The sequence below is a fragment of the Leucopleurus acutus genome (genome assembly GCF_964270905.1).
Source record: "Leucopleurus acutus genome assembly, chromosome: 10".
NCBI classification, from domain to species: domain Eukaryota; kingdom Metazoa; phylum Chordata; class Mammalia; order Artiodactyla; family Delphinidae; genus Leucopleurus; species Leucopleurus acutus.
Genome location: NC_139153.1, coordinates 76,237,959 through 76,255,607, shown reverse-complemented (window position 1 = coordinate 76,255,607; position 17,649 = coordinate 76,237,959). Strand labels below are relative to the sequence as shown.

Here is a 17,649-nt window from a genome sequence, read left to right as displayed (position 1 = left end):
ACTAGAAATGAAACTCATTGATAATTGTAATTTCCTTTCTGAAAACGCAATCTCATTTAGTGGACATCTTTCAAAGGTTTAAACCAGGCATCCTACACCAGCCATGAGCTCTAACACATTTGGGGTTCTCTCTGGTTTCATTTTCTGAACTTTTTCTTGGAGAAAGGAAAACAAAAACTAGGGCATTGGCCAAACAAGTCTGGCCACTCAGTGAATAGGTTTCCAGATAAGAATGACCTGAAGGACTTCCCATGGGCGTGAGGGAAATCGCATGCGCCATCCAGGGAAGAGGACCAGAAATCACTTCTTGCTTTCAAACAGCGGCTAGCCATCGGGGATGGCCCTGTGAGGCTCGGAGGACCACGGCAGGAAGGCACTGGTCAGCAGCGAGACTAAGCTCGGCTTGGAGCTGCCGGACCTGCCTGAGCCCTCCCGACGAGTCCTGCTTGACTCTCCCTTCACCGAGCATGAGGCTGTGGGGTGAATGGCCTCGTAGTGGAGACCTGGAAGTTTGTTAGACCTCTGATCAGAGCAGGAGCCGGCCTGGGACAACGGTGCTGGGAAGGTAACAGGCATTTCTCCTAATGGGGGTCTGTCTCCCTTTGTAGCAAGATCTCAGGGGCAGCTAGGTCACTCTGACACTGCTTTAAGTCATCTTTCAGTTACGACCCTCTGCCTGATTTTCTTTTCTGTAGCTGTGACCTGTGTGTTGGGAGCACAGAGCATGTCTGGTCAAGGGCATTTTGCATGCAGGCTGTTGGTTAAGTTGGTGACACTGCGTTTAGGGAGACTGAGTGTCAGGCAGTGAGCTGGGATGCTTTTAGGATTTCCTCTAAAATAAAAAAAGCTTTCCTTTTCTTTTTCTTTCTTTTTAATGAGTTTTCCCATCCCTGAGCCAGAAAATACCGTAAAGACCAGAGCATTTTTGAATTGCTATGTGAGTGTATCCATGCCAGGCAGCAGGGGAGGCTACCCCGAGTGTAGCAGGAGGGCCATGGGTATCCTCAGGTCCCAGGCAGTCCTGGGAATGTGAAATGTAAGATGCTGCCCCACCCAGACTGAGGGGAAAGGGGTTTGCAGGTCAGCGCTGGGAAGGATGTCAGGAAAAGTGCTGGGATCAAGAGCAGGCAGGCTTGTCTCGAGTGTTCTAGAAGGAAGGAAATGCCCTATGATGTGTGGTTTGCTTAAACCATTTTTTTTTAACATCTTTATTAGAGTATAATTGCTTTACAATGTTGTGTTAGTTTCTGCCGTACAACAGAGTGAATCAGCTATACGTGCATATATATCCCCATATCTCCTTCCTCTGTATCTCCCTCCCACCCTCCCTATCCCACCCCTCTAGGTGGACACAAAGCACAGAGCTGATCTCCCTGTGCTATGTGGCTGCTTCCCACTAGCTACCTATTTTACACTCATGCCACTCTCTCACTTCGTCCCAGCTTACCCTTCCCCCTCCCTGTGTCCTCAAGTTCATTCTCTATGTCTGCGTCTTTATTCCTGCCCTGCCCTAGGTTCTTCAGAACCTTTTTTTTTTTCGATTCCATATATATGTGTTAGCATACGGTATTTGTTTTTCTGTTTCTGACATTTCACTCTGTATGACAGACTCTAGGTCCATCCACCTCACTCAAATAACTCAGTTTCGTTTCTTTTTATGGCTGAGTAATATTCCATTGTATATATGTGCCACATCTTCTTTATCCATTCATCTGTCGATGGACACTTAGGTTGCTTCCATGTCCTGCCTATTGTAAATAGAGCTGCAATGAACATTTTTGTATATGACTCTTTTTGAATTATGGTTTTCTCAGGGTATATGCCCAGTAGTGGGATTGCTGGGTTATATGGTAGTTTTATTTTTAGTTTTTTAAGAAACCTCCATACTGTTCTCCATAGTGGCTGTATCAATTTACATTCCCACCAACAGTGCAAGAGGGTTCCCTTTTCTCCACACCCTCTCCAGCATTTGTTGTTTGTAGATTTATTATGATGCCCATTCTAACAGGTGTGAGGTGAAACCTCATTGTAGTTTTCATTTGCATTTCTCTAATGATTAGTGATGTTGAGCAGCTTTTCATGTGCCTCTTGGCCATCTGTATGTCTTCTTTGGAGAAATGTCTATGTAGGTCTTCTGCCCATTTTTGGATTGGGTTTAAACCATGTTTTCTTGTACTTTGTAGAAAGCCAGGCCACACCACTTCACTGCAGCTCAGTTTTTCCCTTCATAAAGGGCTAATGTTTGGGGCCTTTCATTTTTGAATTACACAAGTAATGCATGGCTATATTCGTACTATAATAGACTATGCCTAACAATTTTTCAAGTCCCGCACACCCGATATGCATTAGTTTTTTTCCCTCCCCAAAGTTATCCCATCAGTTGTTTGCTGTGTATGTTACCAGTTAAATGACTTGTTTTTCTGTCTTCCCAGCTCTTAGGACAAGTCAGGGCACATAGGAGTACAAGAAATTCGCCTTGTCAGATCCATGTATTGTTCTTTAACAATACCTTCCTCTCGCTGGAAAGAAAAACTAATACATGGGGAATGTGAACAGCTCTTTTAATATTTAGAAAAGTTTGGAAGAGTTTTATTCATTTTCAGCATTATTATTTTTGTGTTGGTTTTGGCAACTAATAGTATTCATAACAATTTCCCAGGGATTAAATTCTAGATTTTTCAACTAGTAGTTCGGGCCTCTCTCCTGAAGGCCATCAAAGGCATTCTGTTCTGGAAAAGAAAAGAAAAGAAAATTAACCGGATAGATAGATGGATGGATGGATGGATGGATAGATAGATGATAGCTAGCCAGCTAGATTAAGTGGTTGGCTCTGGGAAAATGGGGAGAGTGTGGGAGAGATTCCCTTTTCATTTAGTGGATAATAGTTGGGTTTAACAGATGGGTTCATTTTCTATGTCTTTTAGCTTTCTGTAAAAAGGTGGCCTTTTTTTTTTTTTTTCCTTCCATACATTATTATGAGACAAGTGAATAAGAAGAAAGCACTGTGAACTAGTCGGTATGGGTCATGGGGAGAGGATCTGGAACGAAGTTGCATGAGCAACGTCAAGTCCGAGAATAATCACAAAATACTTTCAGTTGCTACTTGGCATCTTCTTGCCCTTCCCAAGGGCCTGTTGGCCCTGCTGATTTTGGACATTCTCTGGTGCTTTCTTGACCATCCTGTTAAATTTGCCTGCCTTGACTCTTTCTCAGGGTAATTCAGTTAATCATTTCACCCTACTGCGCAGTGCTAGCCCCTGATAGAGACCGCCTCATCCTTCACCATGTCATAGGTAAAGCAGGTAACTTGTTCCCATTTTATGGAGTACAAAAATGAGAGGCTCAGAGGTTTCGTCATTTGCTCAGCATCTCACAATTAATCTTTTGGGGGTACTGAAATAAGAAGCCCAGATGTCTGCCTTTCCAACATAAGGATAAAAGTCATGTGGAATAGAGAATGAATGTGATTGGCTAGATTCTATCAACTTGGTAGCAACATGGATTCCCAGTTGTGCTGGAAGTCTGTAGACAGATTAAGCTATTGCCTGGTCCAGATTTTAGCAGATTCTAATGCCTGCTGTCCATTGGTATCACCCCCAGAAAGTTAACAAAAAGAAAACGATGCCCAGAAACTTCCCTGGAACAGCTGAGTCAGAATCTCTGGGGAAACGGCTCGGGCATGGTTTTTTGTGTGGTTCGTTTGTTTTTAAACCTCCAAAGTGATTCTGTTATGCAGTGAGGGTTGAGAACCACTGAGTCCAAACTGTAAGAGATAAAGTCTAAATTGAGAAGCAGAAGTGATAACCGCTTCGTGGAGCTGAGAAGTTGGGGGCAGGAGTCCCAGCAGCTGTGAACATCATGGATTAGGATTCTAGCGGCCCTATTTATGAGAGGAACAGTCCCGTCTCACGTCTGCAGGTGAGAATGAAGAGGCATCTCTACTCCCCAGACAATGGCACTGCCTTTCAAGTTTAAATCAGAACAACCCCACTGGCTTCCCTGCAGATTCACGGGCTCCCTGTTACTTGCAGAGTTTACAAAATCAGATGAAATGTTCTAGGTAAACAGGACGTGCTCTTCTGCCGCCAAATGACTACGGGGGTGGGGGGTCATCTATTCTACTCAGTGTCATTTTAACATGTGTCTCAGTTCCCAGAAAAAGAAATACTAATTATCCTTTGCATGATCTGCCACTTTCTGGATTGATCTATAGATGGATAGACAATAATTCAGAGCTGTTTGGGTTTTTTTAATAGATTTTATTTATTTACTTATTTATTTTTGGCTGCGTTGGGTCTTCGTTACTGCGCGCGGGCTTTTCTGTAGTTGTGGCGAGCGGGTGTTACTCTTCGTGGTGGTGCCTGGGCTTCTCATTGCAGTGGCTTCTCTTGTTGCAGAGCACGGGCTCTAGGTGCGTGGGCTTCAGTAGTTGTGGCACGTGGGCTCAGCAGTTGTGGCTCACGGGGTTAGTTGCTCCGCGGCATGTGGGATCTTCCTGGACCAGGGATCAAACCTGTGTCCCCTGCATTGGCAGGTGGATTCTTAACCACTGCGCCATCAGGGAATCCCCAGAGCTGTTTTTTAATCAGAAGATGTGTCCCTAGAAACTTCCTCGCTGACATTTCTCAGTAAAATCCAAATCAGTATCACTCATCGCTGTAATCTTTGTCTCCTTTATAAGGAGCACTGGGTGGGGGGGGCCTCTCAGCCTCAGTTTCCCCAGGTCCTGGAAGTTTCAACACAGAGTAGGTCCTGCAGGAAGGCTTGTTGGGTTAAATATCTGTGTTGAGGTGCTATGAATTCACACGTTATTTACCAGCTCAGCATTTCAACTCACGTTGTCTGATTCTAGTGATGATGGTTAAAATAACTGGCGTCTTGCCTGTTTCCTAAAAGATAATCACAAAGGTGAAACCTTTAAAGTCACAGCTTAGTGGAAGCATTTACGGTGATAGGTGTGCAAAGAGCTGTGGAATTACAAAGACAGAGAATCCTTTCCTTTAATCAGCTTATACTCGGAATGGGAGGCAAGGCACAGGCCTTGGGAATTTTAATAATAACAGGTAATATTTACTGAGTACTTATTATGTGCCAGGCACTGTGTTCAGTGCTTTACAAAGACTGTTAAGTCATATAGTTATTCCAATAATCCAATACCTCAGGTACTATTATAATACGTACTTTATAGACAAAAGGACACAGAATTTTAAGTAAGTTGCCCGAGGCACACAAAGCTGGCAAGTGGGGAAGTTGCGATTCCAGCTCAGGCAGCCTGACTTACCAGTCCAGAGGCCTAATTACTACACTGTGCTCCCAAAACCACAACAGTGCTGCAAAAAAATCCAAATGCCAGGGCCAGCAGAGTAGCGGAGGAGAGAAATGCAGAGTATTCCAAAGAATGATGTATCGCTTGAAAAGACAAGAAAAGAGGCATGTGCTATAAAGGGTAAGAGCTCAGATTCGGCAAAGGAGTTGGCTACATACTGTGTGACTTGGGGGGTGTGATTTAATCTACCGAAGTCTCAGTTTCTCCATCAGTAAAATGGGGATATTGCTATTTCAAACAATATAGGATTTAAGGATTAAATGAGCCTAGTACATGCAGAGCGCTTAGTCTAATGCCAGCATATAGCGAGGGCTTGATAAATGATAGCAATTGTTGTTACTAAGGGAATAAGCAAGACCCGAAATAATGAGTAAATCTCAGAAGGGAGGAATGGGTCATTTCAGCTACCAAGAATAGTGTGAGAAGAAGCTAAGAGCTAGCAATCCATTCAACCAATATTTGTTGTTAATATTTAGGACACATTTTGCAAAAAAAGGTACAATAACAGCTTGTGAGTAGGTCAGCCTGTTCTGTATCCAAGTGTCATGGAAGAAAAATGTAGCAGGGCTGGGTTTTCCTTAGGTTGCGGTGACCATGCTTGCCAGGTGAATTCTCTGGGCATTTGAGAATGTTCAGAGTACTTGAATGTGGTACAGTAGCAATCTATGAAAACTATTGTTCTAGGCAAAAGAATCAGCTGATGATATTGGATATTGGACAGGGAGGAAAGGAGGGAGGGTTCAGGAGATTGCTGCAGTCATCCCGGTGATAGTGATAATGATGAGATGGTAATGTCCACACCAATATGGAGGCCGAGGAAAAGAAAACATGGCAGTGGAGGTATTTACAGGACTTAGCGAATGGTTGAATTGCTCCCCCGACTCCTGCCCTCGATTCTTGTAACCAGGAATACCTGTGGGGTTGTGAGTCTGTGAAACTGAAGAATGAAGCCAGCAGCTGGCAAACCCGGGAAGAGGTGGGTTAGGAGAGAAGAGACACGTTAGTTCTGGGTGAGCTGAATTTACACCCAGGTGGAAATAGTCCAGTTGGAAAGATGCTCCTAATATTTAGCAAAGAGATCAAGGTGGAAATAAAGTTAAAATGATAATTAAAACTATAGATGTGGGCTTCCCTGGTGGCGCAGTGGTTGAGAGTCCGCCTGCCGATGCAGGGGACGCGGGTTCGTGCCCCGGTCTGGGAAGATCCCACATGCCGCGGACCGGCTGGACCTGTGAGCCATGGCCGCTGAGCCTGTGCGGTCCGGAGCCTGTGCTCCGCAACGGGAGAGGCCACAACAGTGAAAGGCCCGCGTACCACAAAAAAAAAAAAAAGGAAATACTTTTTTTTTTTTAGAACATCTTTATTAGAGTATAATTGCTTTACAATGGTGTGCTAGTTTCTGCTTTATAACAAAGTGAATCAGTTACACATCTACATATGTCCCCATATCTCCTCCCTCTTGCATCTCCCTTCCTCCCACCCTCCCTATCCCACCCCTCTAGGTGGTCACAAAGCACCGAGCTGATCTCCCTGTGCTATGCGGCTGCTTCCCACTAGCTATCTGTGTTTGGTAGTGTATATATGTCCATGCCTCTCTCTCACTTTGTCCCAGGTTACCCTTTAGAAAATACCTTTCATAATAAGGTGAGGACTAAAGTCAGACCAACCAGATTAAGGAAGTTTTGGAATGGCCATGACTTCTCAGGGTACTGTATTTGGGGGGGAAAATAATACTTTTTTCATTTTAAGTAGCACACATACAGACATTATTCTTAAAGTCTAACAAAATGGAAATTTAAGAGAAGTGAAGTCACTGGCTAAGGACACCAATGCCTGATGTCAGAGATATGGAGTGAATGGGGGCTGGGAACGGAGGGAACACAGAGGGCTAAGATGGCCCTGACAAATATTAAAATGTTGGAATAATTGAAACCACAAGGTAGATAAATAACTGCTGTCCCGGGGCCCCTGGATTGTCTGAAGTGCCCCCTCCCCCCTCTGCCTCAGTCACCCAGTTGCTTGCCTTGGACCCTTGCACAGACCTCCCCACTAACTGGCAATGAGGGCCCTGAGGCCTCTGCTCTTGCAGCGACCACGGACTGGCTCTGATTGGGCCACTATTGTTGTTATTAGAATACTCTGTTATTTTGAATCTCACCTCGTAAAGAGTAGAACCACAGAACTGTAAAGGTTTGGACCAACACCCAAGTCCCCTGAGGCTCTATACAGCTTGGCAGCCAACCCCATATGGCAGTCGAAATGCATTGTCTTGCCAGGGCTTAGGGAAACCCCTCCATGTGGTAAATGAAAGTAGCAAGATGGTTGAGATAAGAGCAAAGTTAGGAACTTAATGTTTTTGTGGAGATGGCAATCTCTTGCTCAAAGGTTAAAATCCTCCAGTGATTTACAACAAGGAAAGAAGGATAAAAGGTTATCAATGCCACACACATGTGCAGTGTGTTTTAGAAAGCTTGACCCATTGTGTACAAACAAATGTTCCTCTGTAATCTGATAGGACTGAGCGACCCTGACACAATGCAACTGCAGGACTTTATTTTAAGGCAAAGGAAAATTAAATAGAAAAAAAAAATTTCAAGGCAGTTCTTTCACTGGTATTGTGTTTCGTGTTTGTGTTAAATAAATATTTAGCTTATAGTTCTGCATGTGTGACGGATGAATCATCTCATTAGATAAGGTCAGCAAAGGTAAGTTTTATCACTTCTGTGTTTGAAAATACAGATCTGTGAAGGCAGGCTCTTAAAGTTGTCCTTGAGGACTTTTAATCTGCACTTCTGCAATTCAGGAGGGAGGTTATTGATGACATCCTGTCTTAATTGCAACCCTGAGCAAAGAATAATAATCTCAGTCAAATTTGCAATGGAAGTCCTGAAATTTCATACTACCATTCATCACCTGCCATCAGGAGGAACTCTGCTTTGAATTATTCTCTAGTAGTAGCATAATATAGATATATGTGCCCCAGAACATAGGGAACGGGGCATAGGAAGATATACCATTGGCTTTTTCAAAGGATACAATACCTGTCTAGTTAGTCACACACAGGCCAAGGATTAGTAAGATGCATGGCTTTCCCTTGTTAGTGTCCTAGCATGCAATGCAATTCTTCCTTTCTTAAAAAGAAAGCCATGCATATAACATCACCTTCTGTGCATGACACAGAAACCAAGCAGTTTACCTATGGGAAGAATCGCTACTCTCTCCTCCACTTTTTAACCAAATACCTTGAGTTTTATGTGCCCACCACATTCACAAGTCCTGACCTCCCATTCATAGCTGAACAGAGCAGGGAATCTCCAACCAGGAGGCAGTCGTCTGCCTGAGCATTAAAGGGTGGATAGAATTTAAATATGTGGTGATTATGTTGAGGCAAAGGGACAGGAAAAAAAGGGAGACCAAGAAACCAAGTAAATGATGACAGGATTACTTTGGTTTTGCCAAACACTGAAAAATAGTTTGACCATAATAACTACCCTTCCCCACTCCCAGGATTAAGTCTCAAAGATTAATGTTCATATTATTACTTTTGCATGAACACTGGGAAATCTCTTGCACTATTTTAAATTATGAAAAAGCAACCAGCTACAGTAGTGAAAATATGATAGGTGCTTATTAAATAAGCCAGCTCCAGGTCATGAGGCCTCCAGCATCAGCAAAAGCCATTGCCTTTGTTCCGAAGGCAGCTGGGAGCTGAACAGAGGTAACACGTGAGAAGAGCACTTCCAGAAGGTCAATCTTGCATCTACATAGGTGATGCACAGAGAGGAAAAGAATCCAGCCATCGCAGTGGTGCATGTGAGGGGCAGTGAAGGCCTGGACTTGTGTAGTCAACCAGAGATGTGAGAGATAAGTGCAAGAGATAGTTACGATTAGGCTCAGAAGCCTAAGTGAGGTTACAATGGATTTGAAATAATTGTGAGAAATTTTGGCACCTTCAGAGGACAATTCCTCTACCCCAAATTTGAAATCACCAGGGGCCATCAGCTCCCTGGCTTTGCTGAAAAGAAAACTGAGACTCAGAGAGGTGAAGTGACTTGCCCCAGTTCACGAACCAATCAATGCCAAAGTGAGGCTAGAATTCAGTTGCCTGGTCTAAGGTCCATATAGAGAAAGTATTTCATTTATTCTTATTGATATCCCACTGAGAAGATCTCATAGGCCAAATGGTACCTTTTCCCAATGGAATAGATTGCAAAATTTATAATTTTGTCACTACCACATATCAACTGTGCAATCTTGGTGAGCTACTCATCCTTCTAACCTTCCATTTCCATTTTTGAATATGGAATAATTAGGGATAATTTAGTGGTATCATAGGATCATTGAGAGGGTTAAATGACATAATCCTTGGAGAGAGCTTAGCACCATGCCTGAAACAGATCCAGTAAGTGACAGGGATCTGTCACCACCATCATCACCATCAGCATCATCATCACCATCATCATCATCACTATCAGCATCACCATCAGCATCATCATCACCATCAGCATCATCATCACCATCAGCATCATCACCATCTTCATTGCTGATAATTATTCTCCACCATCCTATCACAAACAACTTGTCTGACTGTAGGACAACATTATTATCTATTGATAGAATTTTAAGAATCCTTGGTTGAGTTCTTCAGTCCTGACTGACTCAACCCCTAGCTGCCTTTGAGACACATAGCCCTTGCCAGGCCCTAGTTTTCTCATCTAAAAAACTAAGAGGTGTGCGTGCGTGCATGTGTGTGTGTGTGTTAGTATGTGTGTGTGTGTGTGTGTGTGTGTGTGTGTGTGTGTGTTTGTAGAGGGCTGGCAAGAGTGCTTGAACTAGAGATGAATTCTCATTTGTCTTTCAATTTTAAACTGTGTATGTTTTATGCTCTATTCAGACACACCAATAATCCATTTTTCAATTTTCATAAAAACATTCCCAGAATAAATAGTAAATACTGGGCAGCAGACCAGAGGGCCACACTCACACTTTTTGAGTGATAAAAAATAAAAAGAGGTATCATTTTTATTGAATTCTATATTAGTTTGCTAGGAACACTGTAATAAAGTCCTGCAGATTGGGTAGCTTAAACAACAGAAATTTATTTTCTCACAGTTCTGGAGCTTGGAGGTCTGAAATCAAGGTGTTGGCAGAATTGGTTTCTTCAGAAGCCTCTCTCCTTGGCTTGTATATGCTGTCTTCCTCTGGTGTCTTCATGTGGTCATTCCTCTGCGTGGGTCTGTGTCCTAATCTCCTCTTATATGGTCACTGGATATATTGGATTAGGGCCCCACCCATATGACCTCATTTTGATGCAATGACCTCTTTAAAGACCCTGTCTCCAAATAAGGTCACATTCTGAGCTGCTGGGGTGTTGGAATTCAACACATTAATTTTGGAGGACACAACTCAGCCCTTAAGAAATTCAGCTGTGACCAGGCTTTCTTGTGCTTCGTGGGCACAATCTCTAATCTTTACAACAATGCTGCAAAGCGGGTACTGTGATCCCCATTATTCACATCAGGAAACTGAGGCTCCATGGGGTTAAGTGTCTCACCAACAGTTACTAAGTGATGGAGCTGGAATCAGAACATAGGCCTGTTTTGCATCAAAGCTAGTGCTCTTTCCACTACAGTCTGTTATAGGAAGGAGAGAATCACTGGACCCCTAATGTCATTACATTCATTTTCTTTCCAAGTCAGAGCAAAAAATAGCTCTGCCTTCTCTGTTGATGGTGATCGCTCAGGAGAGCAACGCACACCCAGGGACCGTGGCTGAGCCTTCGTCACAGTGGTTGGACAAGCTGACCAAGGCAACGTCCACAAGGAATTCAAGGGACAGCTAAACATCGCCCGTTGGGCTGCTTTGTTCCCTTTAAACAGAGACAAGGGCCTCTGCTTAGGCTCTTCTCCTTTGCCTGGGATTCTCTTTTCTTTTCCCGTTTTACATTAAAACGTTACCCGTCCTTCAGGGTCTGGCTGGCGACCTCGGTCACTCCCAAACTCACCCAACTTCCCCCTGTCCAACTTCCTCCAGTCATCTCATCCCTTCACACTGCAGCTCACGTTGGAGACAGGCTAAGTTGGGGGCGATTCTCACTCTGTTACTTACTAGCTGGGCGGCCTGGGTCAGTACGGTAACCTCTCTGAGACCCTTCACGTTCTCATCTATGAATTAGGATTAAAACACCTACCTCACAGGCTTATTGTGAGAGGCAAATTAAGTGAATGAACATATTAATGGCACTGAGGGCTGTGCCTGGTACCTAGTAGGCGATTAGTAAATAGCATCTTTTAAACTTACATTTTTTCTTCCAGTCTCTGTTGCATGCCTTCCCAATGAGATTGAGGACTTCTTAGGAACAAGGACCATGACTCACGTAAATTCATGAATGCGTGGCACGAGTTTAGGCCTACAGAAAGTTCTCAATGTTTGTTGGTTCGTAATTGTGCACCATGATTGATTCTATGTGAGATATATAATAAACCTCAAATAACAGACTTGGCTGCTTAATTGCATCAAAAACTATTGGTAGATCACATTTGAGTCCATAATCCCATGAAACCATTCATTCATCCACCATTGACTGACTGTCTCCTAAATGCATCCCCCTTAAGATTCTGTTTCTATGTAGTTTCTTTAGTAGACAGAGGACCATAGGCTGGTGATGGAAAGTGACAGGAGTGTGGATAGAGCAATGGGATGCTGAAAATGTGGACCTGCAGACCTCAAACCTCCCTCTGCATCAGAAACAGCTGGGACAGATACAGATGCTCAGTCCCCTACCCTGCCAGAAATGCTGATTTAATTGGTCTGGCATGATATTAAAACAACAAATAAACAAATGAAAAGAGGAAAGAAAAAAAAAGAGAAATTCCCCAGGTGCTTGTTCTGACGTGCAGGCAGGGATAAGAAGCACTTAAGCAGATGGTGCTCAGATACTCCAGGGAACTTCCTTCCAGGGTGGTGGTACCCAGGCAATGTTAAGGGGAGGGGCTGTGCGCAGGGACCAAGCCAGGAGCGGAGCCCTGGACTGGAGGAAGGACGAGGCACCTGGGCAGAGGCTGATCAAATGTGGGCTTGCTTTCACCTCTTGCCTTCCTTCTCCCCAGGGGGAGCCAAGGAGAGTATCGAGGCTGGGGTCCCCAGGGGAGAGGGGCCGAGAACACCAGAGAGCACCGGGAGGGCAGAGCTGTGTAGAGCTTAGGAAATCATTCCCAGAACGAGTCTCACGATTGCCCTATTTATACGGAGCTTGGAATCATAAATTGATGATGACATTGGGTCATCAGACCACACAGATGTGGTCATTTCAAGAACAGGCTTCTGAACTTGCAAGGTGTACAAGCCTCTTCACTCCTGCTCCCACCCCCTCCATCAAATCGCGGCAGCTCAGGGCTGATGAAGGGTTTCCTGGAGCCCAGCTGATCTGAAGCACTGGTTGTTTAGAAGATTTGGGAGAACCGTTCCCTGATGTGTTTCAGGTCAGTTTCACAATGAATGTTTCTGGTGCACATCCCTCCAAACGAGAATGCTGTTAAAGACTGCTCCAAGGAACCCCGGCCCTCGTCCTCCAAGTGCAGTGATGCTGAGAGTCCTGGCGACTTCTTCCTGGCATAGGAGGCTTATGATGTCAGGGTGCTTGATTTCCCTCCCCCTCTCTTCTAACTTCACAGACAGGAAGACAGAGTCTGAGGAACCAGGAAGTTGCTCATCTCCCCAGGGTTACTCCTGAGCATGAGGTCATATCTCCCAGCTTTTTCTAAGATATAGCAGGCTCATATAGGTTGGTGAGTTTTAGTAGACAGTGTCCAGAATTTATAATGTAAAAGGAGAAGGAAATTGGAAATGACATCAGATATGTTTCTTTCCCTTTCTGCCTCTGCTTGTCTCTGAGTTTCTTAGTTGTGCTCTGCCATTTACTCCAGGAATTTGGAATAAATATAAACTTCTCAGGGCTTTACCATTAAAGGGGCCCTCCTGAAGATACATTGCCTTGACGTGGGCTGCTACTCTGGGCTTTTCGTTACATTCTCTTCCCTGTTAGCCAAGTTAAACAGCCTCCACTAGATTCTTCACTGATGAGAACAGCTGGACGGTTACTGAGACCTTATTGATATAGGTGAGAATAGTGTGTCTTCAGAAGGCTCTCCCCAAACGTAGCAGGAACCCTAAAAACTGAATTGATCTTCAGTTGGTATCACTGTTCAGACTGGTCAGGCTCACGCCATATTGGTTGTCAAATATTTTTAATATTACCTCTCCCTCAAAACGATGGCCTTCTTCCTTCAAGTGGAGGACCTGCCCTTTACCCTTACCATGTAACTGATGACTGTATGTAGCTGTTTTCTTCTGTATCCAGAGAACATCCCCTCCCCACAGTGCAGTCCTTCCTATATCTGTATTTCTACTGAATTGTGATTTTGTGGCCACAAAATAGGCCAACAGAGAAAAGGATGTCAATTTCATCAAGAGCTATGTCCAGGGAGGCTGGGGGAAATGGGGACAGTGGACAGTATTGGCCAGTGGCTATTATACAAAAGGGCCAGACATGACCATTTAGGTTGTGACCCTTTATTTGGTCATTATCATGACCAAGATAATCCTTGCTAACTCTGACAAAGGCCAACACTGAGACGAGAGAAAGACGTGGAGTCAGCTTGAATTCCTTTAATGCCCGAGTCCCTCCATGGCTGTCACGTACTAAGGGAGGCTCATTAACTATTCAGTTACTATTCGTCTCCTTGATTAACTGCCTCAGAATGGAACCAGCCAGTCCAGTGCACTAAGTCAATGCCTAAAAAGATTAAATTCCCTCCAAAATACCCGATTCATCCCCAAAACAGTTGTTATCCCCAGGCTAAATCAGCCTGCTCCACACTCACAAAAGCCTACTCCCTTCAACAAGGAATGAGGGGTTATGCTTTCCCTGCAGTAGATGCATCTGGTCTTAAATATCTATTCCTGTAACCTAAATTGCAAAGCGTTTTCCAAAAGCCGTTGAGTTGTAGAATTTTAAAAATGTATTTGATTGCCAGATCTGCAAATTGGCTCAGTTTTCCAGGGCCTTATTCTTCCTTCTTTTCCACTGGGGAAGAGGAAAAGGAGACAGCGACAGCTGGTGATTGAAACACAGTCCTCCCTGGCATGTAAGTCTTGGCTGTCTCTCCGTGTGTTATCCTGGCCAGGTCCCCGGCAACACCTGGACCAAGGGCTGTCCTTGATGGCGGCTCTCTGGATTCCACTAAGGTCAGGGTGAAACCATTGCAGCCGGCATCCCTGGAGCTCTGCACGGCTTTTAGTCACATCTGAGCCTCAATTAGAGGAGCTCTAAGTATTCCCATTTCATAGATGAGCAAACTGGATGCAGAAAAGTGTCAAGGATGCAATTAGTTTGTAGTCATCCTGGATCCTAACCCGTATCTCCTTAGTCAAGTATTCTTTTCACAAAAACACACGGACATAAAAATGTCAGTAAGGAAAGGAATCTACACAAAGTAGTTTGTCGTGGTCCTCAGACCCATGAGAGGTGGGATTATTCCACGTGATACTCTAACTTTCAAATGCAACAATGATTCATCTGGTCGCTGAAAAAGTTTGTTTTCATTACTAGCATTGTAAAGAGATAGCTATAAAAAATCAATATATTGAGATATATGTCAATGTTCCATATTATACACTCTACAAATCTCTAAAATACAACTTGTATTTTTATGACTGAGCCCAGAATTTTTCATACTAATGGGTCATAGCCCATTAATGTGGGTCATAAAGTCAATGGAATGGTTTACTGCCAGAATTCAAAGAAAAAAATAGTGTAAGATACTAGAATAGAATTGAAAATATCAGACTGTGTCGCACATAGCAAAGGAAAGTACTGTTCTCTGAATCCTTTTGTTCATATGCTATGTACTGAACCACAAGGTTAAAAGTACTTTGTACTGAGTAGTCTCTCCCTTTTTCTTGCTTTCCCTCTCTTTCCTCTTTCTCCTTTCTCTTTCCTTCCCTCTCTCCTTCTCTATGTCTCTAGGAAAGGTACCCAGACATCTGCCCTCTTTGTGCTGTTTGCAGGTACCATCCCCAGCCCTCCCAACCCCCATCCTTCCTAACACCATCCTCCCCTCACCCGGGGTCTGGAGCAGACACTGTTGTCTACATTTGATGTATTTATGCTTTTTCCTTTCTCCCCTTCACTGAAAAGGTCCTTTTGTAGTGCAAACTTGGAGACAGGGTTTGCTAGTTCTTTCTGTGTTTGATAAATGAATTACTGTATCTCTAAACCATCCTATTTCCATTTCAGGCAAGGCAACTCAAACTTGAAGACATGAAATCCCCAAGGAGAACCACTTTGTGCTTCATGATTATTGTGCTTTTTTCTTCCCAAGCTACACTGAACTTGAATTTAGAGTCTATTGTTTATCCTTTGGTGAGTAAATCCGTGTCTGCTGTATTTTCCCTGTCACATTTTTCTGATTTCCTGGGCATGTCACAGACGGAAATTGCTTTAAACAAATGTTTAAGGTCTTTGAGAAAATGTCACAAATGGTGGGAGGGGGTGGTGAACATAAATGGATGTTAAGGTATCTACTGGGCTACACCTTGCCACACTCTGAAATCAGTGGTAGTGTCAAGGGAACATCCTCCTGGCTTCCCTCCTTAGAAATTTGCCACATCTAGGCCTGAAGCCCCACCCTGTGAAACTGACAACAACATCTATAAAGCAGATTTTGAGGACTGAGCAGGACCTATGTTCTCAAAGTATTCACTTGAACTCGAGCATCAGACTACAACACATTTCAAAAGGTGTTAATTTGTGTCTGTGTTATAATCACAGACTGATATAGTTGAAAGGGCCATAGATATCATCCAGGCTTTTTGCTAACAAATTAACCAGGTCGTTTACCTTTGGGAAGTTAATGGGAGTTTAGCTCAACTCAAGAGAGTGATAAGTACCCCCTTGTTCCTTGTGGGAATCCTTGGTATCTTCTTTCCTTAGGCTACTCCATGCACCAGAGACAGGGCGTGTTACTGGTTATGAAATCTCACGAGACTGATGTGATTCTGTGTCTCAGTTTTCTCATCTGTAAAATGATGAAAATAAGAGTATTTATTTACTGATCTCCATGAGAATTAAATTAGTTAATATTTATAAGATGCCTTAGAACTGTGTCTGATACATTTTCTCACATCCTTATTGGAGTATAATTGCTTTACAATATTGTGTTAGTTTCTGCCGTACAACAAAGTGAATCAGCTATACGTGCACATATACCCCCATATCCCCTCCCTCTTGCGTCTCCCTCCCACCCTCCCTATACCACCCCTCTAGGTGGTCACAAAGCACCGAGCTGATCTCCCTGTGCTATGAGGCTGCTTCCCACTAGCTATTTTACATTCATGCCACTCTCTCACTTCATCCCAACTTACGCTTCCCCCTCCCCGTGTCCTCAAGTTCATTCTCTATGTCTGCATCTTTATTCCTGTCCTGCCCCAGTTTCTTCAGAACCATTTATTTTTAAATTCCATATATATGTGTTAGCATATGGTATTTGTTTTACTCTTTCTGACTTCACTCTGTATGACAGACTCTAGGTCCATCCACCTTACTACAAATAACTCAATTTTGTTGCTTTTTATGGAGGAGTAATATTCCATTGTATATATGTGCCACATCTTCTTTATCCATTCATCTGTCGATGGACACTTAGGTTGCTTCCATTTCCTGACTATTGTAAATAGTGCTGCAACGAACATTTTGGTACATGACTCTTTTTGAATTATGGTTTTCTCAGGGTATATGCCCAGTAGTGGGGTTGCTGGGTCATATGGTAGTTCTATTTTTAGTTTTTTATGGAACCTCCATACTGTTCTCCATAGTGGCTATATCAATTTACATTCCTGTCAGCAGTGCAAGAGGGTTCTCTTTTCTCCACACTCTCTACAGCATTTATTGTTTGTAGATTTTTTTTTTTTGGTAGATTTTTTGATGATGGCCATTCTGACGAGTGTGAGGTGATACCTCGTTGTAATTTTGATTTGCATTTCTCTAATGATTAGTGATTTTGAGCATCCTTTCGTGTGTTTGTTGGCAATCTGTATATCTTCTTTGGAGAAATGTCTATTTAGGTCTTCTGCCCGTTTTTGGATTGGGTTTTTTGTTTTTTTGATATTGAGCTGCATGAGCTGCCTGTATATTTTGGAGACTAACCCTTTGTCAGTTGCTTCATTTGCAAATGTTTTCTCCCATTCTGAGGGTTGTCTTTTCATCTGGTTTATGGTTTCCTTTGCTGTGCAAAAGCTTTTAAGTTTCATTAAGTCCCATTTGT

At 43.4% G+C, this 17,649-nt stretch overlaps 1 protein-coding gene across 3 annotated transcripts in view; it reads left to right on the top strand.

Annotated features, from left to right (window-relative positions):
- ADGRF5 (adhesion G protein-coupled receptor F5) overlaps window positions 1-17,649 on the top strand; it is a 110,442-nt gene that overhangs the window by 35,886 nt on the left and 56,907 nt on the right. For 2 of the 3 annotated variants that reach the window (XM_082848785.1, XM_082848783.1), the window contains exons 1-2: window positions 476-565; window positions 15,624-15,749. In XM_082848785.1, the coding sequence (XP_082704911.1) occupies window positions 15,648-15,749 (102 nt within the window). In that variant the 5' untranslated portion in view covers window positions 476-565; window positions 15,624-15,647. Of the gene's footprint in view, window positions 1-475; window positions 566-15,623; window positions 15,750-17,649 lie in introns of those variants that run through there. The other variant, XM_082848784.1, reaches the window with a different exon arrangement.